This window comes from Narcine bancroftii, chromosome 2 (genome assembly GCF_036971445.1).
Source record: "Narcine bancroftii isolate sNarBan1 chromosome 2, sNarBan1.hap1, whole genome shotgun sequence".
In the NCBI taxonomy this organism is placed as follows: domain Eukaryota; kingdom Metazoa; phylum Chordata; class Chondrichthyes; order Torpediniformes; family Narcinidae; genus Narcine; species Narcine bancroftii.
The window spans coordinates 198,725,739-198,752,996 of record NC_091470.1 but is presented as its reverse complement, the minus strand read 5'-3'; the positions used below and the strand labels follow the sequence as shown (position 1 = coordinate 198,752,996).

Sequence of the window (27,258 nt, the reverse complement as noted above, 5' to 3'; positions counted from 1 at the left end):
CAGGGAAAACATTTCATATTTACAGCAGTAAATAAAAATCGTGCATGAAAAGTCAAAGTGAGGCAGGGTCTGTGGTTCATTCAGGAATCTGGTGGCAGAGGGGAAGAAGCCGTCCTTGTGCCGCTGGGTGCTCATCTTCAGGCTCCTGGACCTCCTTCCCGATGGTAGCAGAGTGAAGAGGGCATGGTCTAGGTGGTGGGGTTTCTTTGAGGATAGAGGCTGCTTTTTTTTAAGAAGCCGCCTCATGTAGATGTCCTCGATGAAGTGAAGTCTGGTGCCTGTGATGTCGCAGGTGGAGTTAACAGCCCTCTGGGGTTTTGTCCTGAGAGTTGGCGCCTCCAGGCAGTGATGCAACCAACCAGAATGCCCTCCACGGTCCACCTGTAGAAGTTTATGTCTTCGGTGACAAACTGGATCTCCTCAGACACCTCACAAAGTCTAGCCACTGGCGAGCCTTTTTCACGATCGCATCAATGTGGAGGCTCCAGGACAGATCGTCAGAGATGTCGACACCCAGGAATTTTAAGGTCTTGACCCTCTCCACTGCTGAGCCCTCGATGAGGACTGGGTCGTTTTCCCCCGACTCCCTCCTGAAATCACCAACGCCCATGTTCACAACTCCATCTCCGACAATGTACAGAAGGGAAAGCTCAAAATAGGTGCACCCTTGAGTTCAGCAGGAGCACAAGGCCATTCAGACCCTCCTTTGATCATGGCCAATTCAAGTCCATCTCCCACCCAGTACCTCCTGCCCATGGGACCGTGCTCCTCCCCCTGGCCCCTCCTTTCCCACCATTTTGTTTGGATGCCTGCAACATTTTGGCCACACCTTGATGAAGGGCTCAAGCACAAAACGTCGATGATGCATCTTTATCTTTGCTACATAAAGGACACCATTTGACCTGCTGGCTTGTGTTTTTGTTTCAGTGTTGGAAGACTAACCACCCCAGAAACATCGCTCTCGCCCTCTTTCTCTCCCTTTTCACCACACTCATTTCATCTCTCCCTTACTCTCTCTCTCCCATTTACACACTCTCACTTTCTCTGGTTCACCCCTCTCTCTCTCTCTCTCACACACATTCTTTCTCCCTCTTCATTAAACTTTCTCACTCCCTCTCGCTCTCTCCACCTTTCTTTCTATGCTCACGTGCTCTGTCTCCCATTGACTTTTTGTCACTTTCTGCCTCTCCCTCTCTCCACTCTCTCTCACTCACTTTCTCTCCTTCTCCCTCTCTACCCCACCCCCACCCCGCCACTAATTCTCGTACACTGTCAAACTGAGGCTACCTGTAAATTGGAGGATCAACACCATCTGAGCCCTCTCCAACCAGGCGCTGTTAACGCCGACTTCTGCTAGCCCACTCCCTGTTCTTCCTCTCCATCCCTCTGCCTCCTTTCCTCCAGCTCTCTGTCCCCTTCCCTCTCCCTTGGGAGGATTAATCAAAAGAGGTTATATGCAGTGAAGGGGAGGGCATTGAGGAATGCAGAGGAACAGAGAGATCTTGAAAGGTGGATTCCCATGTAGATAGGGTGGGGAAGAAGGCTTTTGGTATACTGGCCTTTATAAATCAAAACATAGAATATAAGAGCTGGGAGGTGATGTTGAGACTGTTCAAGACATCTGATGAGGCCAAGTTTGGAGTATTGTGTGCAGTTCTGGACCCCAAAGTATAGGAAGGATATCAATAAGGTAGAGAGGGTGCAGAGAAGATTTACTAAGATGTTGTCTGGATTGCAGTATCTAGAATACGGAGAAAGATTGAGTCGACTGGGTCTTTATTCATTGGAGCATAGAAGGTTGGGGGGGGGGATTTGATAGAGGTATTTAAAATTATGAAGGGGAAAGATAGAATGGAGATGAGATTGGAACGAGGGGTCATAAGTTAAGAGTTAGGGGGCAAGAGTTTAGAAGTAACATCCCACCCTAAGCAACCCCTTACTAATCACAGAGCACCAATGGCCTAGTGATTACCTAAAGTGGGATGTTAGTGGGAAGAAAATGGTTGAGAACCACTGGGTTAGGGTCAGTGTGGGACCTGACCCCAGTGAGGGTCAGTATGTGTGTGGGACCCATCCCCCAGTGAGGATCAGTATGTGTTTGGAAGCCGTCTCCCAGTGAGGGTCAATGTGGGACCCGTCCCCCAGTGAGGGTCAGTGTGAGTGGGACCCATCCCCCAGTGAGAGCTTGTCAGGAGTAAGGGAGATAAAATATCACGTGGTTGTACATCCGTACCGTGTAATTATCCTCTTGCCTCTCATTAAACGCCGTTGCAATACTTGACTGTACCGCCTGGATCCACGTTTGCTGGTGTTTTTCCGAATCAGCTTGAAGCACACAGCTCCTAGTGGGATATGCAACAAGGGGTTGAAAATAGATGGCAAGCAACCTTTCAAAATCAGTCTCACTGATTTACACTGGACAACGAAGATTGTGCTTTTGGAAAGCTTCCTGAACCTTTAAAGTTTTCCTATCAAGCACCATTTTTCAGATATAACCAATTTTTGTGATTTCCTGTCATGTTTTACGTCTTCAAAACCATGAAGTGCAATGTGTCATTGAAAGTTCATTTCCTGCATTCGCCCTTAGACGTCTTCCCTGCTGATCTCGGCGTGGTCAGCGACAACCATGGTGAAAGGCTTCACCGAGACATTGCAACCATGGAAAAATGCTATCAGGGCAACTGGAATCCATCAGTGCCGGCCGACTATTGTTGGACACTGACATGAGAGGCATCAGATGCCGAGTACAAATGAAAATCGGCAGCAAAACATCTTTAGGTCAGTTGAACCAACGCAGTGTGTCAGCATCAGGCTAAATTCAATAAATGTTTAAGGGTTCTCCAACGTCCTGCGTGATACAGCAAATTGGAAATGATCTTCACGGTCAGCTTGAGGTTGTTGATCATATTCTCAATTTTCTTTCAGGAAGCAAACCTTTTGAAAAAAAATTTGTCCAGTCCATTTGATGCTTTTGGTGAAATTGCTTGTTGCCGGCAGCTTGTACGCAGGACGGGGTAAATGCAAAGTGAACTGTCCCACTACAGTTCCCCAGGGTGGAGCAGCATTACTTGGTGTGCTCCGGGCATGATGGGCTCGCGGGCGGGAATAGCATCTGTACGTGCTGCATGTCTAAATTTAACTCTAAAGCCGAACACCGATTAATTTAAGTACATGTTTAGACAGGCCCAATTACACCCAATTAACCTACAATGTTTTTGAACGGTGCTGGGAAACCAGAGCACACGGCAGAAGTCCATGGGAGAACGGACAATCTTCTCTGAACCCTCTCGAATGCCAGCACGTCCTGAAATAACACTGTTCCCCATACTTCAAGCGGGGCCTCTCTTTATTGACCTGCAACCCCCCCCCCCCCGGTACATTTCAAAGGGTGGGAATAAATAGGAACCCCCCGAAGACAACCCATGCAGACTCAGGGAGAACGTGCAGACAGCGGCAGATTCGAACCCGGGCTTCTGGCGCTGTAGCAGTGCTGCGCTAACCGTCCCACCCCATTTTGTGAAGTGGGCATCAGAGGACCGGAAGAAATTTGCTCAGATTGTTGGTGGAAAGGGCTGGCAGGCCTAAGGGCCTTGTTATTCAGGGAGAACCTGTGCTTATCTGTCACACCTGCAGGACGTCTTGTCCATGTTGAGTTTCTGGTTGTTAGTTTTGTACCGTATCACGAGTTTTCCCACTTCTTCCCCGTAGGGCGACTCCTTGCTGTTGCTGATGAGGCCGACGACTGTGGAGCTGTTGGAGCTGGATCTGGCGATGCCGTCGTGGGTCAGTAGCGTGGACAGGAGCGGGCGGAGCACGCGGCCCCAGGTGTGCCACAGATCAGCATGATGGTGCTTGACATTTTGCTACTGACCCGGATGGGAGGGTGGGTGGGGTGTCGGGAGCTCGGATGGGAGGGTGGTTGGGGCATTGGGAGCTTAGATGGGCGGGTGGTCGGGAGCTCGGATGGGAGGGTGGTTGGGCGTTGGGAGCTTGGACGGATGGGTGATTGGGGCCAAATATTGGAGGTTGACCATTACACGGGCATAAACGGTAAGCAAAATATGAAATCACATTACCGTTGCTACATTGGGCTACACGGTTGGTAGTGGCAAACACAACACCTTTAACAGTGCCAGAGAGCTGGACCAAGATTCCAATCCCGCGCTATCTATAAGCAGTTTGTACGTACTCCCCATGTCTGCCCAGGTTTTCCCTGGGGGCTCCGGTTTCCTCCCACCTTTGAAATGTACCGGGGGTTGTAGGTTAATGGGGTGTAAATTGGGCAGCGCGGGCTCATGGGCTGAAAGGGCCTGTTACCATACTGTGTGTCTACATTTAAATTTAAGGATGTGTGTCATACGTGTTTGACGTTATATATTCAGGGTTACATTGTATGGGGAAGTTCAGTTTGGTGCTATTTTGGCCCGAATAATGTTGCTTCCAGGTTCTCCCAAGTGAGATTATTTCCAAAGGGAAAGTACACGACAGCACGCTGTGTGACATTTCTGTGTCAACTACAACTGCAGGCGTTCTTGTTTAACTGGTGGGGAGTCCACATCAAAGTGCTAGCTCTGCTAAGAGTGCAATTAGACAGCCAATAAATGCTGGCCAGGCCATTAAAACCATGATCTGAAAAATTAATAGCTTAAGAAGGCTAACATCAGTAAGTAGTAAACACGGACAGAGATGCCGGAGGAACCCAGCCAGTCTCGCAGCATCCGTAGGAGGTAAAGATACATCACTGACATTTTGGGCCTGAGTCCTTTCTCAAGGGATACGATGAGGAAGGGTTCAGGACCGAAATGTTTGAGGTATCTCTTTACCTCCAGTTGATGCCGCCTGACCGGCCGAGTTCCTTCAGCATTTCTGTGCGTGTTTACTACAAGCCCAGCATCGTGTTTCACTCAATATCATCAATATCCCTAGAAGTTGGGAGCCCACGGAAAGTTTCAGTCCAGTTACTACAGGTAAATGCTCCCTTTCACTGGAATGAGTGTGTGTGTGTGTGTGTGTGTGTGTGTGTGTGTGTGTGTGTGTGTGTGTGTGTGTGTGTGTGTGTGTGTGTGTGTGTGTGTGTGTGTGTGTGTGTGTGTGTGTATGTTTATGTGTGTGGGTATGTGTGTGTGGGTGTGTGTGTGTGAGAGAGAGAGTGTGGTGTGTATGCCTGCGTAAGTGTGCGTGCATGTGTCCAAGTGTGTGTGTGTGTGTAAGTGTAGGTGGGTGTATAAGCATGTGTGTGTGTAAGCATGGGTGTGTGTGTAAGTGTTGGTGGGTGTGTAAGTGTGTGTGTGTAAGTGTGTGTGTCACTGTGGTTGCTTCTCATCAAAGTCCTGAGATTCAGGGGAAATTAAGCAAATCTCGTTTCTGACTTCTATTCATTCACTAAACTCTCTGTCGAGGCTGTAACTCCGTGGAATGACAGTCAAAGGCCGATTTCCTTCTCTAAACAGGACTCGTGAACCCCTTCCATTTCCATGCACGTTCACAGCCACTTTATCGATTCCTGAATCGATGAGCCGAATTCAAACTCTAAACCGCTTTGCCGGGGATTTAAGCTCTTTATTTGCCCAGTAAAGTGACTGAGGCTCTCTTACTCAGCAGGACGTCAGCAGGCGTTGTGTTTTGACAACTCTCTCCTTACAATGAGCTGGGAAATAACAGATATCGTTCCTCAGCAGCCCGTTCCTGTGTGGAATCTGATAGTGCTGCGGTGTTCCAGTCGTGGAACAGACAGGTAGTCAGTAGGGACTCGTAAGGGGGATTGGCTTCCACTGACAGGATAATTACACTGTACAGTTTCCAAACAACAGGAATGAAAAAGCAGGAGAGGCGTGGATATCCAGCACGTGCTGAGCTGAAATATCCTGCCAAAAAGACCGGTGAATTTAAGGGTGTAGCGGTTAGTACAACGCTGTTACAGTGCCAGCGATTAGGACTGGCGCTGTCTGTAAGGAGTTTTCACCTTCTCCCCATGGGCTTTCCTCTGGGGGCTCTGGTTTTCTCTCAAACTTTGAAACGTACCAGGAGAGGGGTGTGTGTATGTTAATTGGGTGTCATTGGGCAGCCTGGGCTCGTGGGCAGGAAGGGCCTGTTACTGTGCTGTATGTATGAAAAAAATGACCTTCTCATGTCGTGGGAGGCTGCCATTTGGCCTCACAGGGCAAATCCCACATGAGTTTTTTTCCCCTTGTAATCTATTTCCTCTCATTCGGGTATATGGTTTCAGGCCCTCGCGATGGAGCCATTGGCTGGGTGGGTAGTAGGACACCCCGAGATTGTAAAACAGGTCACTGTGGGAGGGCACTTGGGGAGGATGTCACATCTTGTACCTTCCCCATACAGCTTGGAACGGTCGTGACTCATGCCTCAGGGTCACAGTTACATTAAGTCAAGTTTATTGCCATCTGTCCAACTTGACGAAACTGCGTTCTCCGGTCCTCGGTGCATAAATGCACAGGCACACAACCAGGCGTAACCCATACAGACAAACAACACATATGCAGGACAAGTACTTCATCTATACAAGTAAATATTGTTTTGTGAATAAAAGGGTCTTGGAGGGTCAGTGCAAGCAGTTCCTTTGGTCATTCACCATTCTAGCTGCCCATGGGAAGAAGCTGCTCCTCCTCCTGTATCTCTTCCCCGATGGGAGCAGCTGAAAGATGCTCTGTGTGGGGGTGGAAGGGGGTCCTCAATGATTTTGCGCACCCTTTTCAGATGACGATCGCAGTAGATCACGTTGATGGGGGTGGGGGTGGGGGGAGGAGGGAGACCCCAGTGATCCTCTCTGCCACTCTTATGGTCCTGTTGATTGGCCTCCGATCCATTTCTCTGCAGCAACCGGACCCCTACTATGATGCAGCTGGTCTGGACGCTCTCGATAGAGCTCCTGTAGAAGGTTGATGTGACGGTGACTGGTGGTCTTGCCCGCTTCAGTCCTCTCAGGAAGTGCAGTCACTGTCGCGCCTTCCTGACAAGTGAGGAGATGTTGAGTGTCGATGATAGGTCACGAGTTACATGAACTCCAAGGAGCTGCTCCAGTCGGGGGGAAGAGATATGGGAGGATCAGAGCCAGCACCACCAGGCTGAGGAACAGCTTCTTCCCACAGGCAGTGAGAACGCTGATCGATCAAAGGAACCGCTCACAATGACCGTCCTAGACTTTCATGGTTACGAAACAAAATTTATTTATTTATTTTTATAGCTGAATATTTGTCCTGTGGATGTGTTGTTTGTCTGCCTGCAGGCATGTGTTACATCTGGGTGTGTGTCTGCGTGGTTTTGCCCTAAGGACCGGAAAACGCTGTTTTGCCAGGTTGTACTTGTGCAATAAGATGACAATAAACTTGACTTAACTAAAGAACCCTATTTGACTGGAGAACAAGGAATGAAATATGCTCTCTTTATCCAGTCTGAACTCTACGTGACTCCAATTCTTGCCCTACAATTGACTCCTAACTGCTGTCAAAATTGGCCAAGGTAGTCATATGACCGGCCAAGCCAAGGACAGCCACTCTCCAAAACAGAGTGGCTATGACTGATTGAATGTTTCGTTCTCTGGCTCAGTGGGATTTCCATCAACTGCCGTAGGTAATTGGAGATTAAAATCTAATCTGAATAAGGGATTTAGTAGTACGGTTGGTGTAGCTTCAGCGCAACGCTGTTACAGCACCGACGATCGGGACTGGGGTTTGAATCCCATGCTCTCTGTAAGGAGTTCGTAGGTTCTCCCCCTGGGGGGCTCTGGTTTCTTCCCACCATCTGAAATGAATCGGGGTGGCGGGGGGAGTAGGGGTGTAGGCCAATGGGGTGTAAATTGGGCGGCGCGAGCTCGGGGACTGGAGTGGCCTCTTACTGCGTTGCGTGAAATTTACTCACTTTGAAGGGGACACGACTTCAAAACAGAATCGCCGCTCACTGTCAGCTCCGGTCTTCACTGTACACAGGCGAAGGTCTTCAACCACAACCGTTAGATGATCCTGCGGCCGCAAAAATAACGGGAGAAGATGTATCGTCAATCAACCGAAGAACACGTTCCGCAAGCACGTGGGCTTTCTAAACATCTCGTCATTCAGGATGGAATTCGAGTTGACTTGTTGGTAGCATCGATGTGTTTTTCAAACTTTTTCTTCCCACTCACATCCCACCTTAAATAATCCCTATGCCATTGGTGCTCTGTGGTCAGTAAGGGGTTGCTTAAGATGGGATGTGGGTGGAAAGTTTGAAAACCTCTGTTTTAATCGTCCCTCATTGACTCATTCTGTGCACTGTTTCAGAGCTCCAAAGGAATGACAATTTTTCTCGAGCAAAATATTTCAGTAACAATTGGGTCGAGAGCAGTGGTTCTCAACCTTCCCTTCCCACTCACATCCCACCTTAAGCAATCCCTTACTAATCACAGAGCACTGATGGCCTAGGGATGACTTAAAGTGGGATGTGAGTGGTAGGAAAAAGGTTGAGAACCATGGTTTTAATCATCCCTCATTGACTCATTATGTGCACCGTTTCAGGGCTCCAAATGAAATGGGCCAATGACAATTTTTATCAAGCAAAATCTTTCAGTAACAATTGGGTCTAGAGCAGGGATTCTCAACCTTCCCTTCCCACCCACATCTCACCTTAAGACTTCTTTCAATTCCTTTCAGTCAGTTTGTGGGGGTTGATATGAGGACATCCCACTCCCCAGACGGGAACAGCATGTGCGTGAATGGATATTCAGTGAGTCAGGTGGGGGGGGTTGCACAGGTCTAGACCCACCCTCTCAACATCCCGTCCCCGGATCCAACAGCACGGTGAGGTCCAAGACAGCTGGGGGGTGGGAGAGGGAGGAGTTCTGTCACAAGTGAATGGCTGGACTGAGCTTCCATGCAGACAATGCCCTTCCCGTGCTTCACGGCGCGCACTGGCTCGGTGGCCGTTGATCCTACGAGAGGGTTCGCCCGCCCTTTGACGGGTCTTGTTCCACATCCTAGTCTAGCCTCCCCCTCTCTCCACACCAGACAAAGCTGGTGGGGGGAGCTGGTTTAGTCACTGATCACCCGACCATGTGGCAGGTAGTCCTGGGTCACATGATGAGTGACCTGACCACCTTAAGCAGCCCCTTACTAACCACAGAGCACCTATGACATAAGGATTACTTAAGGTGGGATGTGAATGGGAAGAAAAGGTTTGAAAACCACTGATTTAGATGGATGCACCTATGAAACGTGTAAGGAGCGCTGCATGGTTGCACATGGGGCCATTTTGAATGGGGGGGGTCAGGTAAATCGGCCTTCTTGGGGCTGATTTAAATCCAGCGAAAACCGGAAAATGTTGGAGGAACTCAGCAGCGTCCATTGGAGGGAGCAATACATCCCCGACGTTTCGGCCCCTTCCTCAAGGTGTGAGTTGGGAGCAGGGGGGTGCCTGAATTCATAGGCTGGGGAGAAGGGAAGAAAGGTGGCAGGGGTCAAGGCTGACAGGCAAAAGGGATGGATAGGAGGACAGGAGGAGAGAGTTGATTGGGGAAGGATCTGTGAATATACAAGCCGGTGCTACCCCAATTAACCTTAACCCCCCCAACCACTGCTGTGGTGGGAGTAAACTGGAGCCCCTCAGGGGGTGGGAACCCACGCTTACGTGGGGAGAACGAACAACTCCTTACAGACAGGGTGGGATTCGAACCCTGGTCTCTGGCGCTGTAACAGTGTTATGCTAACCGCTGCACCAAGCGTCCTGCACCTGATGTTAAAGATGTTGCAAATTCCCCTCCCCACAACCCCAGCCTCCTCTTAATCCATGATTGGCTTGAGTGATAAATAAAGTCAAGTTTATTGTCATCTGATTGTATAAGTGCAACCCGATGAAACAGCGTTCTCTGGTCCTCGGGGCAAAACACAACCGGACATAACACACATGCAGACAGACAATACTTAAGCAGGACAAATATTTCATCTGTACAAATGAATATTGCTTCATGAATACGAGAGTCTCGGAGGGTCAGTGCGAGCAGTTCCTTTAGTCGTTCAGCATTCTGTTCCTCAGCTTGGTGGTGCTGGCTCTGATCCTCCTGGATCTTGTCCCTGATGGGAGCAGCTGAAAGATGCTGTGTTCGGGGGTGGAAGGGATCCTCAATGGTTTTGCGCGCCCTCTTCAGGCAATGATCCTGGTAGATCTTGTCGATGGTGGTGGAGGGGAGTGGTGAGGTAGACCCCAGTGATCCTCTCTGCTGCTCTTACAGACCTGTGGATTGACCTCTGATCCACTTCTCTGCCACAACCACACCACATGGTGATGCAGCCGGCCAGGACGCTCTCGATAGAGCTCCTGTAGAAGGTTGACGTGACGGTGCCTGCCTCAGTCTTCTCAGGAAGTTGCAGTTGCTTCTTGAGGAGATGTTGAGTGTCCGCGATAGGTCACTGGTTCAGTGAACTCCAAGGAATTTGGTGCTTTCCGCTCTCTCTCCACTACAGAGTTGCTGATGTGTAGTGGAGGATGGTCGTTCCTGGTCCTCCTGATGTCCACGACCATCTCCTTCATTTCATCCAGGTTGAGATCCTGGTTTTCGACGTGCTCTGCAGCTAGTTCTCTTTTCTCATGAACTGGAAACCCCACCTCCACAAACAAGGCCCCACCATGACTGTCTTACCTTTAGCTTTTTCTGATACACCAGTTGGTTGTTCTGGATGGAAAACCACCGTCTATCAACAGGAGAGACATTGATAAGATCAGAACAATGAATATGGGCAGAGAATACGCTACAGTTAGCCCACACACCATTTTCATCGGACCAGTTCCCTAGCAGGAAGAGCAAGACCCCATCTCCCAGCACTCATTTTAGTAATACCTCCCTCTGTTAATCGACATAGACTATTGAAGACACAAAATACAGTGCAGAACGGTCTGGAGATACAACCTCCCGGTGGCCAACTAATTCCGCGCCCCACTCCGGCGATGACATGTTCCACCAAGACCACCTGAGCTTTGGAGGAACAACACTTGGTTTTCCATCTGGTGGCATTGACAGCGACTTCTCTGGCTTCTGCTGCTCTGTTCTCCCTCCCTTCCCCTTTCCCTTCAGGGTAACTCTGTCTGCATGCAGACATGGATTCCTCAAGGGAAAATCTTGCTCGACCCACCTCTTGAGGAAGTTAAGAAGCAGGCTGGGTTAAAGGATGTTCTGTATTTGGGATTTTCAGAAGGCCTTTGGCAATGCCCCGCACATTTGGCTTGGCTTCGCGAATGAAGATTCAGGAAGGATTGTAGACGTGGGCATGTCCTTCGAGCCTGAGCAATGGTTTTTTTTTAGGGGGAGTGCAGAGTGCAGAGTACAGGCCCCATCCGTTACACTCGGGGGTTTGTCTGCCATGGCCCAGGACGCTGGGATGGTGACAGCCAGGTCCGTGGGTTGCAAGTGTTATGTTGGAGGGTCCTTCTCCCAGATGGATGGTCTGATGAGGCTAACGTCCCCCTTCTGCCTGGGTTTTCCTTCTCTTAGGTTGATTGATGAGCCCAGCCTACCCGTCCAGTTCTATCGCCGGTGAAACCGGGAGGGGGGTTGTGGGACCAACGAGAAGGTGTTGTGACAGACGCCGTGATGTAGGAGAGGCCATTTGCAGTGACCTCCCGCATGATGAGCCAGACAGCGGCCACACAGCTACACCGAGGAAGGATTACGCGTGCACTTTCCCTGGGTGAGTGGGACATTAGGTCCAGACCTCACCCTTCCATGGTAATGAGGAAGCGTGGGTAGAGTGCTGACTGACTGGCAGCGAGTTGGATTCCAGGGATCCTGCTCTGGTCAGCTGTCAGTTGCTGGTGGCATTCCACAGAGGTCGGGGTCGGGGCCGTTTCATTTTATGTAGTGATTCAGATTATGGGTTGAATGGCTTTGTGGCCAAGTTTGCGGATGAGACGAAGGTCGGTGGAGGAGCAAGTGGTGTTGAGGCAACAGGGAGGCTGCAGAAGGCGTCCTGGGCCATGACAGATTGGGAGAAGGGGGCAAATGAGATATAATGTCAGAAAGTTCACTTGGGTAGAAAAAATAAATGGGCCGACTATTTTTTTAAATGGGGAGAAAATATCATACAGGATGGCCTGAAGGAAATTTGCAGGTTGATTCAGGAGGCAAAGAAGGCGTTCATTTCAAGAGGTATAGAATCTAAGATCAGGGATGTATTGCTGAGGCTTTACAAGGCCCTGGGGAGACCTCACTCGGAGGATTGTGAAGAGTTTGCGGCTCCTCGTTTATGACAGGATGTGCTGATGTTGGAGAAGGTTCAGAGGAAGTTCAGAGGATGGTTCTGGGAATGAAAGGGTTATCACATGAGGCTCGTGGCCTGGGCTCATTGGAATTTAAGAGAATGGATCTCATTGAAACATTTGGAATGTAGATGCAGAAAGGTCGTCTCCCTGCGGTGGAAGAGTCCAGGACAAGAGGGCAGATCTTCAGGACTGAAGGGTGTCCACTTACAGCAGAGACACGGAGGAATTTCTTCAGCCAGAGGGTGGTGAATCTATGGAATTTGTGGCCACAGACGGACCATTGGGTAGCTTTAAGTCTTGATCAGCCAGGGCATCAAAGGTTATGGGGAGAAGGCCGGGGAGTGGGGAAAATGGATCAGATCATGATTAAATGGCGGGGCACTCTCGATGGGCCGAATAGCCTACTTCTGCTTCTATGTCATGGTCTATGGTGTTAAAAATGGTCCATTTCTTCTCTAAGTCACGCATATTGGTTCAATTTTTCTCTCTCCATTAGTCCCCGTGTATGTTCACAATTAGCAATATATCATGGTTCTTTGTCTACATCAGCCATTCTCAATGGGGGCAATACAGCCGTCCCTGGGGGTGGGGGGGTGGGGGGCACAGCACATTTAAAGGGGGCCATAAATTGAAATCGTAACGTTTTTAACGTTACTTTGTGTTGTTGGTGGGAGAGAAGTACAGAAGAACCCAACGAAACTTGACTGCTTCTCAGGGAAGAGGGCCCAGAAAGTTTGGGCGGCACGGTTGGCCAGCAGTCAGGGCCGGGGTTCGAATCTCTCGCTGTCTGCAAGGAGTTTGTATGTTCTCCATGAGTTTGTATGTATCTGCATGAGTTTTCTTCGGGGGGGGCGGTCCGGTTTCCTCCCACTATTCGAAACGTACTGGGGGTTGTAGGTTAATTGGGCAGCATGGACACGTGGACCAAAATGGCCTGTTACCGTGCTGAATATCTAAATTTTAAAAAATTCTCTAACTCCCTTCAATGATCCCTATACAATTCATATTTACAGTGATCCTTCCCTCCACCAGGACAGTTTTTTTAAATGATTTTCTTTTACTTGGATACAAATTTGGAGGATTGTGTGGAGTTCTGGTCACCGAACTACAGGAAAAATAGCAATAAGATTGAAAGAAGGCAGAGAAGATTTACTAGGACTTAGTCAGGACTTCAGGAACTTCAGGTTAAACAGGTTAGGACTTTATTCCCTGGAGCGTAGAAGAATGAGGGGAGATTTGATATTTAAAATTATGAGGAGGATAGATCAACTTTTATCACTGAGGGTGGGTGAGATACAAACCAGAGGACATGGGTTAAGGGTGAAATGGGAAAAGTTTAGGGGGAACTTCTTCACACAGAGAGTGGTGGGAGTGTAGAACCAGCTGAGGTGGTGAATGCCGGCTCGATTTTAACATCTAAGGAAAATGTGGACAGGTACATGGACAGGAGGGGTATGGAGGGCTACGGGCTGGGTGCAGGTCAGTGGGACGAGGGAGAAAAATAGTTCAGCACAGACTGGAAGGGCTGAAGGGCCTGCTTTCTGTGCTGAAATGTTCCATGGTTCCAAGGCTCTTGCCCAGGGCTGTAAGAAAGCATTGTTCTCCGTCTCAGAAGATGGGTTGATGGATGGCCCATTACGCGATTCGTAATCCCGGGCATAGAATGATTACATCACCTGTTCCACGTTTTAAAGGCATTGCTCGCTCGCTTGTACAAGTAACCCTCCATTACCACACCGTTTGTGGCCTCCATGTTAAACTCCAGCAACGAATCATCGTAAATCACATCCTGTTGGAAGTAGAAATGATAATTAAATCCTTACCCTTCACCTGTCTAAAAACTCTATCCCGGAGGTTATCCAGAACTGAGCTCGATTGGACTATCAGTAGGACTGTGGCAGTCACATTCCAAGGTTCTCAAAACATGTGGCTTCCCCTGTCCCGCCATCGACTGAGCTCTTACCTGTGTCTAGATTCCACGCCCAGCTGACACAAGGATAGGATTCCCTTTGGTCCTTACCTACTGCCCCACCAGCCTCCGCATCCAACATATTATCCTTTGTGATTTCTACCACCGTCGACATGACACCGCCACCAGGCACACCTTCCCCTCCCCTCTCCACAGGGATCACTCCCTCCATGATTCCCTTGCCCACTCATCCCTTCCCCAAGCACCGCCACCCCGACACCGGCCCTGGTGACCCCAAGAAATGCGCCCCCTCCCTCACCACCATCCGGGGCCCCAGGGCGGTCCTTCCCATGTGAAGTGACTCTTTTCTTGAGAATCTGCAGGGGTGGGCATCTGCAGCAACCCAATGCTCCCGCTGCAGTCCCCTCTGCAGACTAGACGCAGACTGGGAGATCGTTTCGTGGAGAGCCTTCATTCTGCCTGCTGCAGTAACAAGGAAGCTCCCACTTCACTCCATACCCCTCCCTCCCCGCCACGACGATCCTGTATGGCCTCAAACACTGACAAACTGAGACCATCCACAAATCGGAGGAACAGCACCTAATATTCTGTCTGGGAACCCTCCAACCAAATGGCATTAACACTGGTTTCTCCGGATTCCGATGAACCCCTTCCCCCTGAGTCTCCCTCTTTCCCTAACCCTCTGTCTCTTTCCCACCAGCTGCCCACCCCCTTCCCTCTCCATTCAGAGATATACTTGTTCAGAGTTTGAGGAGATTCGGGACTATCACCAAAGACTCGCAAATTTCGACAGTGGAGAGCATTTGGTCCAGTTGCATCACTGTCTGGTACGGAGGGTCACATGACAGGATACAGAGAGGTGTGGACTTCACTTAGTTAAGGACATCTTCAAGGGGTGGCACCTCAAGAAGGCAGCTTCTATCAAGGACCCCACCACCCAGGCAATGCCCTCTGCTACCATCTGGATCTGGGGGGGGGGGATACGGGAGCCTGAAGATGAGCACAAGGGCAGCTTCTTCTTCTCCGCCATGGACATTACCTAATTAGTTAAAATTAAAATTTAGACATACAGCACTAAATCTTGGCCCACTAGCCTGTATCACCCAATCACTTTCAAGTGACCTACAACCCCTGTACGTTTTGAAGGGTGGGAAGAGTCAAGATCTTCAAATTCCTGGGGGATCAACATGTCCAAGGATCTGTCCTGGAGCCCCCACATCAATGCCATCACAAAGAAGGCTCACCAGTGGCTAGACTTCATGAGGGGTGCTGAGGAGATTCAATTCATCACCGAAGACTCTCTAAAGCTTCTACAGGCGGACCGTGGAGAGCATTCTGGCCAGTTACATTACTGACTGGTACGGAGGCGCCAACTCTCAGGACAAGAATAAACTCCAGAGGGTTGAGAACTCAGCCTGCAACATCACAGGACCCAGACTTCACTTCATTGAGGACATCAACACGAGGCAGTGTCTTAAAAAAGCAGCCTCTATCCTCAAAGACCCCACCACACCCCAGGCTGCGCCCTCTTCACTCTGCGACCATCGGGAAGCTGAAGACGAGCACTCAGCAGCACAAGGACAGCATCTTCCCCTCCTCCATCAGATTCCTGAATGATCAATATACCGCAGACACAGCCTGACTTTTCGTGCACGATTATTTTTACAGTAATGTTGTAAGATAGTTATAATATGAATGTTTGCCCCGTGATGCTGCCCCAAAGCAACGAATTTCATGACTTGTTCACGACAATAAATTCTGCTTCTGATTCTGAAAAACCGGAGCACCACGCAGACACGGGAGAGCATACAAATCCCTCACAGACAGCGCGGGATACGAACCCCGGTTGCCAGTGCTGTAACGGCATTAGCGCTAACTGTGCTGCCCGTTTTTTTTCCATCTTATATTTACCAAATTGTAACTTATAGTAATTTTTGCACCTTTTTCTCCACTGCCGCAAAACAACAAATTTCAATACACGTGTTCATGTCAATAAACCTGATTCTGAGTTTCTCCAGCAATTTTGTGCATGACCTGAGCTTAAATTTCCCAGGAAAAAATTCCACCTGCTGTTTGCTCTTTACTGAGCCTGGCATGAGGGGCACTAATCCCTTCCACCGACCCCCCCCATCGCCCTCGAGCCTGAAGTCCTGCTGAAGGTAGTGGACACAGCCCAGGAGATCGCGGGTAAAGCCCTCCCCCCACCATCGAGAACATCTACAGGGAACGCTGCCGTCGGAGAGCAGCAGTGATCATCGAAGATTCCCACACCGCCCAGGGATTAATGGAATTTTATCCACTATTGGTATATTATGGAACAAATTAATTGGTTCACAGACCTGCCAATGAATTATGGAACAGACTCAAGTGGTTAAGTAACATCTTCCTGCTTCTATGTTCTTGCAAAACTTTCTCGACTTTAAAAATTTTTTAGACATACAGCACCATAACAGGCCCTTTCGAGTCTGCCATCTAATGTATGCCCCATTAACCTACAACCCTCCCCAGTAAATTTCGAACGGTGGGGGGAAACCGGAGTCATAGGGAAAACTCATGCAGACACGGAGGAGAACGTACAAACTCCTTCTCGAATCCCAGTCCCAATTGCTGGTACTGTAAAGGCTTTGTGGTAACCACTAAGCCAACCATGCTGGCCGACCCTTACGCTAACTGTGCTTCCCTGTTGTGGTCTGATGCACCATCTCTGATCTCATCACTCCCTTCCACGGCCTCCAACCTCATTGCTTCCAGCCCCCCATTGCCTGGTTCTACCTACCTCCTACTCAAGATCCACAATCCCAATTGTCATGGTAGACCCATCGCTTCCGCCTGCTCCAGCTTCCCCCAACCCCACCCCACCCCGAACTGGCATCTACCTACCTCGACTCCACTTTGACTTCCCCCACCTCCCCCGCCCAGTCCTTCCCCACCTACCTCCGCAGTACTTCACACACCCTCCGTCGCTTCGACAGCTTCCAGTTCCCCGAGCCCGACCACCCCATCTTCAAGGTTTGTGTTGCAGTTAACGGGAGACTTTTAAGCGCCAGCAACGCAGGTTTGAATCCTGCGCTGTCTATAAGGAGTTCATACATTCTCCCCACAGCACCATGGTTCATTGGGAACATGGAATTTTAGGTGGGGGGGGTGGGGTCCAGCCTCCAGTGGTGATGTATTATATACTCGTGGGGCAATGAAATCGTAGCGGGAATAAAGCACGTGTTTAAAAGGCCATGGGAAAAATCGCACATATTTTAATAAGACATACAAGCTCAAAGTATAAAGGACATGGAAAATCTACTGCAGTTCATACTGTTCACATGTACGGCAAACCCACAGACCATTACTCCCTAAACAATGGAGTATAACACCTATTTACATAGCATTACATTGTATCAGGTATTGGAAGTAATCTTGAGATGATTTAAAACACTGATAAGTGCTGACAGCCCTGCCAGGCTCACTGTGAAATCTAACTGGCAGTCGGCTGGGCTGTCAGAGCATGGCCGGTGATGACGTCAGCTCGTACCTGTGCTTTAAATCATCTAAAGATACTTACCAGACTGAAACAAGCACGCAGGCGCTAATGTCGCTAACGGTACCTGGTAACTTCGAGTAGACCATTCATACCACCACAGAGTGATTAACATGGCCAGGTTCTGACACTTGTCCACCCCCACCAAAATGTCAGAGCCCGGTTGAATTTAACTCATCCTGTCTGGTTGGGACCTTTCACACCACCTGATTACCTGCTACGGACCTGCTAAATTGGCCGGTTCAACCCACATGCACTTGGGTGGAATTTGCTGTGTTATGTAGGAGGCCTTGGGAGGGCTTGTGCATGAAGGTTGGTTTGCAGGTGCCATCTATCGAGAAGGCAAGTGGAACGTTGGCCAATGCTGGAGGGATTGAACTTAGGAGCAGAGAGATTCTGCTGCAACCGTACACGGTCCTGGCGAGGCCGCGACTGGAGAACCGCGTGCAGTTCTGGTCTCCTTACTTGAGGAAGGATGGACTGGCTTTGGAGGAGGTGCAGGTTGATTCCAGGGATGAGGAGGTCAGGCTATGAGGAGAGATTGAGGAGTCTGGGACTGTACTCACTGGAATTTAGAGGAGATCTTATAGAAATGTACAAATTATGAAAGGCGTAGATAAGATAGAGGTAAGTTTTTTTCCATTGGTGGGGAGACCAGAACTAGGGGATGTGGACTCAAGATCCAGGGGAGTAGATTTAGGACAGAGATGAGGAGGCTTTTCCCAAAGGGGGGGGGGGGGTGAATCTGTGGAATTCACTGCCCGTTGAAGCAGTGGAGGCAACCTCAGTAAATAGATTCAAGACAAGGTTGGATGTATTTTTACATAGTCAGGGAATTAAGGGATATGAGGAAGAGGCAGGTGGGTTGAGATGAGCCTGTCGTCAGATCAGTCACAAGGAAGATCGTGGCTGACTCCTGCTCCTCCTTGTTATGTTGCTATGTTGAGTTCCATGGCCGGTCTGGGCTGATTGTCGGCCACTGCACGTGGAGACGCAACGGCTCTTGGAGACTCACCTTCTGCTTGATAACAGTGTGTCTCTGTTCCATGTCTCTCTTATCCCGTGCTGAGTTGAGCTCCAACTGATGTAACTGGGGCAGGGAAAGAAACGCATCAAACAGGTCAATGCAGGGAACTCTCTGCCCTGCTCCCCACCTCCCCATCCCATCCCCTACCCTCCCATCTGTGATACCTTGAAATTCGGGGTTCTCAAGAAAGGTACTATCAAGTCATCATTTGTAAACATTTGCTGGAAAACGGGCATGACATCGGAAACCCTGGCAAATTTCTATAGAGGGGCGGTGGAAAGTGTGCTTTGTGGTCCAGTATGGGGGAACACCAATACCCCTGAGCGGGAAGTTCATCAGAAGGTAGTGGACACAGCTCGGGATATCAAAGGCAAAATCCTCCCCACCAATGAGAACATCTACGGGGAACGCCGCCGTCGGAGAGCAGCAGCGATCACCATCTGTTCTCACTGCTGCCATCAGGAAAGAGGGGTCGGTGCCACAGGACTCACACCCACCAGGTTTAGGAATAGCCACTATCCCTCCACCATCAGACCCCCCATCGACAAACTCAATCAGGGACTCGTTTAAGGACACTTACTTGTGCACTTTACTGATTACTGAATATTTATATTTCAGTATTTGCACAGTCAGTTTGTTTAAAGTTCTTTCTTTGCTTCTTTGAGTAGAATAGCAAAATCAAGGAGATGATTGTGGACTTCAGGAAGAAGTCGGGGGTACACAACCCAGTCCTCATCGAAGGCTTAGTGGTGGAGAGGATCAAGAACTTCAAATTCCTGGGGGTCAACATCTCCGAGGATCTGTTGATGCGATCACAAAGAAGGCTCGCCAGTGGCTAGACTTTGTGAGGTGTCTGAGGAGATTCAGTTCGTCACCGAAAATTCTCAAAAACCTCTACAGGTGGACTGTGGGGAGCGTTCTGGCCGGTTGCATCACTGCCTGGTATGGAGGCGTCAACTCTCAGGACTAAACTCCAGAGGCTCACTAACTCGGCCTGCGACATCACAGGCACCAGATTTCACTCCATTAAGGACATTGACATGAGGCTGTGTCTTAAAAAAGCAGCCTCTGTCCTCAAGGCCGTGCCCTCTTCACTCTGCTACCATCGGGGAGGAGGTCCAGGAACCTGAAGACGAGCACAAAGACGACTTCTTCCCCTCTGTCATCAGATTCCCGAATGATCAATCAACCATAGACATGGCCTCCCTCTGACCTATTGTGCACACTTTTTATTTACTTTTGTAAGGTTTTTAATAGCACTGCTTCCGCAAAACAATGAATTCTGTGACTTGTTCATGACAATAAATTCTGATTCTGGGTACGTTACTGGCAATTAGAAATTCTACCATGCGTGCAGTGAGAAAGAACCTCAGGGTTGTATGTGGTGTCTCTCCGACTTTGAAACAACTGTCTGAGGATTTTAATTTCAGGTTCCCTGATATGTAGTTTTTTTTGGGGGGGTCAGCATGGTTGGCGCCAGCAACCTGGTTTCGAATCCCACGCTGTCCATAAGGAGTTTGTATGTTCCCTTACCATGGATGGGGGCTCCGGTTTCCTCCCACCCTTCAAAGTGTACAGGTTTGTAGGTCAATTGGGTGTAATTGGTCAGCATAGGCTTGTGGGTTGAAAGGGCCTGTTACCATGCTGTAGGTCTAAATAAGCAGTCATCTTAACAAATACTCCTTTGTGTCCATAGAGATGCCCATCCCCGTGAACCAGGCAGGCAATATTATTGGTCTTCAGGAAAGCTGGGCTGAATTAGGTATCCGAGCACATTCAGGGGACGATGCTACAGGTCAAGGTCACATCTGCCTCCTGACATCAAAACAGGAAGAGATAGGTTACTGGGAGGTTGCAATATTCAGAGGAGAATTGGAGGAAGTAATTCAAAAGATAACTTACTGAGGGTGGGAACAGCTCCTCATTGAAGGAACAGATAAGGCGTGGACAGAGTAGATGTAGACTCTGTTTTTCCTGCTTAGTTACATCCACCAACTCCCCGACCCCATCCTGGGGATGTTGATGGAATGTAACAGCGCAGAGTCAGGCCCTTCGGCCCTTCTGGTCTGGGCCTAACTATTATTCAGCTTCATCCCACTGACCTGCACCTGGGCCCATACCCCCTTCCCATCCATGTACCTGTCCAAATCCTTCCTCAGTGTTAAAATTGAGCCTGCATTCACCACATCCCCCCCACCCACAGCTCTCTGCATGGAGATGTTCCCCTTAAACTCTTTCTCTTTCACCCTTAACCCACGTCCTCTGGTTTGTATCTCACCGAGGCCCTAGTGGAAAAATCCTGCTTGCATTTACTCTGACTACACCAGTGGTTCTCAACCTTTTTCTTTCCACTCACATCCCGCTTTAAGTAACCCCTAGGTCATAGGTGCTTAAGGTGGGACGTGAGTGGGAAGGGTTGAGAATCACTGCTCTCGACCTGATTGGTACTGAACTATTTTGCTTGAGAAAAATTGTCATTGGCCCATTTCCTTTGGAGCTCTGAAACAGAGCACATAACGAGTCAATGAGGGATGATTAAAACAGTGGTTTTCAAACGTCTTCTTTCCACCCACATTCCACCTTAAGCAACCCCTTACTAATCACAGGGCACCAATGGCAGAGAGATTACTTAAAGTGGGATGTGAGTGGGAAGAAAAAGGTTGAGATCCGCTATTCTGGACTCTCCCACTGTGGGGAAACCACCTTTCTACATCTACTCTGACCACGCCTTTCCACATTCGACTCATTTCACTGGGATCTCCCCTTGTTCTCCTCAATTCCAACAAGTTCAGGCCAAGAGCTGTCAGAGGATAACCCTTACATTTCCGGAATCATCCAGGTGAACCTGCTCTGAACCTTCTCCAACGTCAGCATGCCTATGTTGAACGAGGAGCCCAATACTGCTCACAATTCTCCACTTGAGGTCTCACCAGGGCCTTGTAAAACCTCAACATCACATCCCTGCTCTTAGATTCTCTACCTCTTGGGCAGCACGGTTGGGGTAACGGTTAGCGCCATGCTGATACAGCGCCAGCGAGCAGGACTTGGGTTTGAATCCCGCGCTGCCTGTAAGGAGTTTGCACGTTCTCCCTGTGTCTGCGTGGGTTTCCCCCGGTGGCCTCCGGTTTCCTCTAACTGTTCAAAACGCACCGGGGGTTAATTGGGCGGCGGGGCTTGTGGGCTGAAAGGGCCTGTTACCGTGCTGTATGTCTAAGTTTAAAATTAAAAATTAAATTATAACACTGGGTAGATAGGTCAATGGTCACCTGATTGGGCCCTTGGAAGCCTCTCCTGACAGGGCAGGGTTCTCAGAGCCCTGACCTCGGGAATACCAGACCGAATTTTCTGCTTCAGTCCCTGGACTGGGGATTGAACCCGCAACTGAACTCACAGGAAAGAGAGGATTCCGCCCACTGTCTTAAGGTTAGAGGACGAGCACGCCTTTCTTGCGCAGTGAACTGATACTGACCCTGCCCCTCTCCTGGAGCCAGCAGATCCAGATTGGAAAGCAAGAAGATTCAATGCCGCTCCTGGTCATCGTGGAGGATGTCTTGGAACTGCTTTCCTGATGCTCATCCCTGGTTTTTTGCCTTGCCTCAAGTATCCCTGAGAGTAAATTCTGCAGGAACATCCTGTTGTTTCACGAGAGCCGGGGCAGGATTACAGGCTTTTGCCTGGCTTCCTGTTGGGCTCCTTCTGTGGATTGGGGGCAGGCTGTTAACCGGTGCTCACTGGACTCCTGGTCCATGCACTGTGGGTCAGAAATCAGCACAGGAAGATGTTTAATGGACAGGGAGGCAGGACTCTGTTTTGTGGCGTATGGGAGAGAGCAGGGGGTTAAGACCATACAACAGAAGAGCAGAAATACCGTATGATAGTATAATAGTTAAGTATTTTGGTCTAATTTTTTGGGGCAAATTTTCTGGATGGGGGTGGGGTTTGAGATTTACACGAGTCATAATTTTGACCGTGGTAAGGCGTCGGGTGGCCAAGGTGTCGGGTGCTCGGATGGCCGGGACTGGGTGGTAAGTCCGTGTTCGGGGTGACGGGAACTCGGACGTTCAGACGGCTGCAGCAAGGGTCCATAGTCAGGGCGTCGGAAGCTCCATTGGGCAGGTGGCTGGGGCATCGGGAGCTCAGATGGGCAGGAGGTCAGGGCCAAAAATGGGGGAGGGGGGGTCGAATATTACACGGGATCGATCACATACAGAAGGCTATTCAGCCCTTGATGATGTGTGGGATAGAGGAGGGGATAAGATGATAAAACATAGGAGCAGAAATAGGCTATTCAGCCCATCGAGTCTGCCCTGTCATTTAATCATGAGATGATCCATTCTCCCACTCAGCCCCACTTGTCTGGCCTTCTCCCCATAACCCGGCTAATCAAGAACCCGTCAATCTCTGTCTTAAATATACCCAATAACTCGGCCTCTACAACCACTGGTGGCAACAAACTCCACAAATTCACCGCCCTCCAGCAGAAGAAATTCCTCCGCGCCTCTGTTCTGAGCAGACGGCCCTTCAATTCCAAAGTTGTGTCCTCTTGTCCGAGATTCTCCCACCGTGGAAAGCGACCTTTCTACTCTGGGATGGAGGGCGATGGTAAAGGGAGCGGAGAGAGGGGAAGAGAAGCAAGTGAGAGCAGATGAAAAGGGAGGAAACGTTTTTTTTAAACCCCTTCTGTCTGTGCCTTTCCTGCCTTAGTCCAGCTGCCAGTTATATAATTGCTTTGCAACACTTGGCTGGAGATGTGGCTAATTCTGGAGCACAGATCTCCAGTCCCTCAGCTGGACTGCCTTGTGGTTTTCAGTAGTCACTCATCTGGCTTCAGTGATGGTGGGGTAGAGATTTGGGTGAACGTGCTGCGCCCCACCATCATCAAGGGTGGGGTTGCTTCTTGAAGGCTTCTTGTCCCACCAGCTGTTTAACTGTCTGCCACCATTCCTGACAAGGTATGGGGTTTGTTGCATGCTCTTCGGCGAAGACACAGAAATGCTGGAGGAGCTCGCAGGTCGTTTTCTCCTCTCCCCCCTTATCCGCTGGGGGGGATATGTTCCAAGACTCCCAGTGGACGCCTGAAACCACAGATAGTACCGAACCCCACAGGTACCCCCACCTTACGAGTACTCGCTTTGCGCAGTCTCGCCCCTTACAAAGAAACCTGCGCCACTTTTACGAGCCGTGACACATGTGACCCCTCCCCTGGGATCTGCGATGGGATGCCAATAGGTAGGTGGCCCTCTTCCCCCCTCTCTCTCTCTCCTATGACCCAGTCTCCTGCACCTCCCACCCACTGGTGTCCCTAGGGTTGGTGTCACCCTCCTCCCCCCCCCCGCTACCACCTGGACCAAGCGTAGAAGAAACACCCTTGTATGTCTGGGGTGGGGGTGGCAGCGCTGAGCGGTGGGGGGGGTTACAAAACGTTCTGCTCTAGCTTTGTAAAGCGAGATATGTTTTTTTTCCCTGAAGCACCCCCCTCACCTAAATTGCCATCTGGTAGGAGGTACTGTGGCACTCAGGGCCCTTATGTCCACATCGGGAAACAAGATTTTCCCCCAAGCCATCAGGTGGCTGAACTCTCAGGACATTTGTGGATGGTGGACTTCACCGTATATGTCTTAATATTTTAATGTTTCAACATGTTTAACTTCTGTTCTAACGTATATTTATGAAAATAATTAGAATGTCCAGAGTGTTCACGGACATTTTCGACCTCTCACTGCTAGTCAGGGGTTCCCACCAGCTTCAAAAGGGCATCAATCATCCAGGTGCCCAAGGAGAGCAGCATGGGCTGCCTCGACGACATCTACTTGAAACGCTTTGAGAGGCTGGTTACGGCCAGAATTAACACGCACCGAAGTAAAGATCTGGACCTGCTGCAATTCGCCTATCGTCACAACTGCTCCGCAGCAGATGCAATATTGCTGGCTCTCCACTCAGCTCTGGATCTCCTCGAAAACAGCTGCTCTTCATTGACTACAATGCCATTATTCCCTCAGTGCTGGTTAATAAGCTCCAAACCCTGGGGCCTCTGCACCCCCCTCTGCAACTGGATCCTCATTGGAAGATCACATTCGGTGCAAATCGGAAACAACATCTCCTCCACCTTGATCATCAACGCAGGCGCACCCCAAGGGTGCGTGATTAGCCCACTACTCTACTCATTGCACACCCACAACTGTGTGGCCGGGCACAATTCCAATGCCGTCTACAAGTTTGCCGATGACACCACAATTGTTGGCAGAATCGCAAACGGCAATGAGGAAGCATACAGGAGGGAGATGGATCAGCTCGTTGAGTGGTGCAACGACAACAACCTTGCGCTCAACGTCAGCAAAACCAAGGAGATGATTGTGGACTTCAGGAGGGAGTCAGGGAACATGACCCAGTCCTCATCGAGGGCTCAGTAGTGGAAGAGGTCAAGAACTTCAAATTCCTTGGGGTCAACATCTTCGAGGATCTGTCCTGGAGCCTCCATGTTGATGCAATCACAAAGAAGGCTTTCCAGCGGGTGGACTTTGTGAGGTGCCTGAGGAGATTCGGTTCATCACTGAAGACTCTCGTAAACTTCTACAGGTGGACCTTGAAGAGTATTCTGGCTGGTTGCATCAATGCCTGGTATGAAGGCGCCAGTACTCAGGACAAGAATAAACTCCAGAGGGTTGTGAACTCGGCCTGTGACACCAGACTTCACTCCATCAAGGATATGAGGTGGTGTCTTAAAAAAAACATCCTCTATCCCAGGCCAGCCCTCCTCACTCTGCTCCCATCAGGGAAAAGGTCCAGGAGCCTGAAGATGAGCATCCAGTGGCACAAGGACGGCTTCTTCCCCTCCGACATCAGATTCCCGAATGAGCCACGGACACTGTCTGACTTTTCGTGTACTATTATTTTTTCAGGAATGCTATAAGATGGTTATAATATGAATGTTGGCCCCTGTGATGCTGCCACAAAGCACTGAATTTCATGACTTATGACAATAAATCCTGATTCTGAAATCTGCTTCGTGGTCCTGGAGAAATGCTATCTTGTCTTTACCGTGGGAGCAGGGTATGAACGATAAATAAACTATGATAAGGTTTAATTTATAAATTAGGCACATTAAGTGATTTAACCGCAATAACTACTAATAAAATAGAACAAATTATAACAATATTAAAAAAGGGTCACTTGAACACACGTACCGTGATACTGCGACAGATGGTCTGGTAACCGAGATGGCTACGAGATGACTAATGGGTGGGTGGTGTCAACAGAATGGATACGTTGGACAAAGGGATGGTGCGCGGGACAGCGCGAGATTTCATCACGCTTCTCAGAAGGGCGCACAATTCAAAACCTACGAATTGTTTATTTCTTGGAAATTTCCATTTGATATTTTCGGACCGTGGGCAACTGAAACCACGGAGAACAAAGCCGCGGATAAGGGGGAAGGCCACTATATTACCGACGTTTTGGGCCTGAGCCCTTCTTCATGGGCAGGCAGGCAGGCAGGCAGTCGTCTGAATTAAAGGCTGGGGGAGAGAAATGGTGGGGGGGGGGGGTAGAGTCCTGACCAACAGACACAAGGTGTCAATTGGATATGGTAAAGCAGACAGGGAGTTGCCACTTTGACCAACTTAAGGTGGGATGTTAGTGGGAAGGGAAGGTTGAGTCCATGTGGACAACATCCATTGCCTTTTCCTCATGAACCTACCTGAAAAATGCTATTCGATTAGTTAAACATGACCTACCAGGTACAAAGCCACACTGACTATCTCTAAGCATTTCCGGTCCATCCAAATACTTGCACATCTGATCTCTTCGAACACCTCCCGACTTAAAGCAGGATAGGTAAGTGAGGGTGTGCAGAGGGAGATTAACTGTCATGGCCCATGTGCAGCCTGAGGGACCAATGAGGATTTGCAACTCACTTAAGAAACATAAGCAGGAGTCAGCCATCCAGCCCATCGAGCCTGCCCCGCCATTCGATGAGACCACGGCCGATTTGATGATCAGCTCATCTCCACTGACCTGCCTGTTCCCCATAGCACTACGATGTAAAAATCTGTCCAACCTCACGCACCTGCTCTGCAAGTTTCTTCTTGTATGTATCAAGTTGACGGAGTGTCTCATAGCCTTGAGTGAAGAAACTGGATTGTGCATCCATAAAAGATATCATCTGCAAATAATCAGATTACAGATATTGAGTGTCCAAGTATATTTTTATCACCTGTCACAGAATATAGATATGTTTTTAGGAGATAAATTGGGGCAGGTTTTTTAGTGTAGGTCACATACAAACACTTTAAAACAGATCTTATTTAAAATACTGGTGCTCTGCTAATGCTAGACATGTCGGGCCAACAGTTTTTGCAAGAGCATTGGAGAGTGCCCGAGAGACTTCATTAACGGATTGTTGTTTACAAAAAGGCAACAGATGAAAGAGGTTGTCGGAGCCACAGACAGTCTGGAGGGGAACTGGAGGGTCATGTGTGTGTGTGTGTGTGTGTGTGTGTGTGTGTGTGTGTGTGTGTGTGTGTGTGT

The 27,258-nt window shown here is 49.4% G+C and overlaps 1 protein-coding gene across 2 annotated transcripts in view; it reads right to left on the bottom strand.

Annotated features, from left to right (window-relative positions):
• acap1 (ArfGAP with coiled-coil, ankyrin repeat and PH domains 1) overlaps positions 1 to 27,258 on the bottom strand; it is a 109,320-nt gene that overhangs the window by 34,478 nt on the left and 47,584 nt on the right. For both annotated transcript variants that reach the window (XM_069919992.1, XM_069919990.1), the window contains 6 exons: positions 26,798 to 26,893; positions 18,721 to 18,795; positions 13,920 to 14,032; positions 10,628 to 10,679; positions 7,879 to 7,979; positions 2,234 to 2,342 (listed from right to left, as the gene is read on the bottom strand). In XM_069919992.1, the coding sequence (XP_069776093.1) occupies positions 2,234 to 2,342; positions 7,879 to 7,979; positions 10,628 to 10,679; positions 13,920 to 14,032; positions 18,721 to 18,795; positions 26,798 to 26,893 (546 nt within the window). The remainder of the gene's footprint in view (positions 1 to 2,233; positions 2,343 to 7,878; positions 7,980 to 10,627; positions 10,680 to 13,919; positions 14,033 to 18,720; positions 18,796 to 26,797; positions 26,894 to 27,258) is intronic.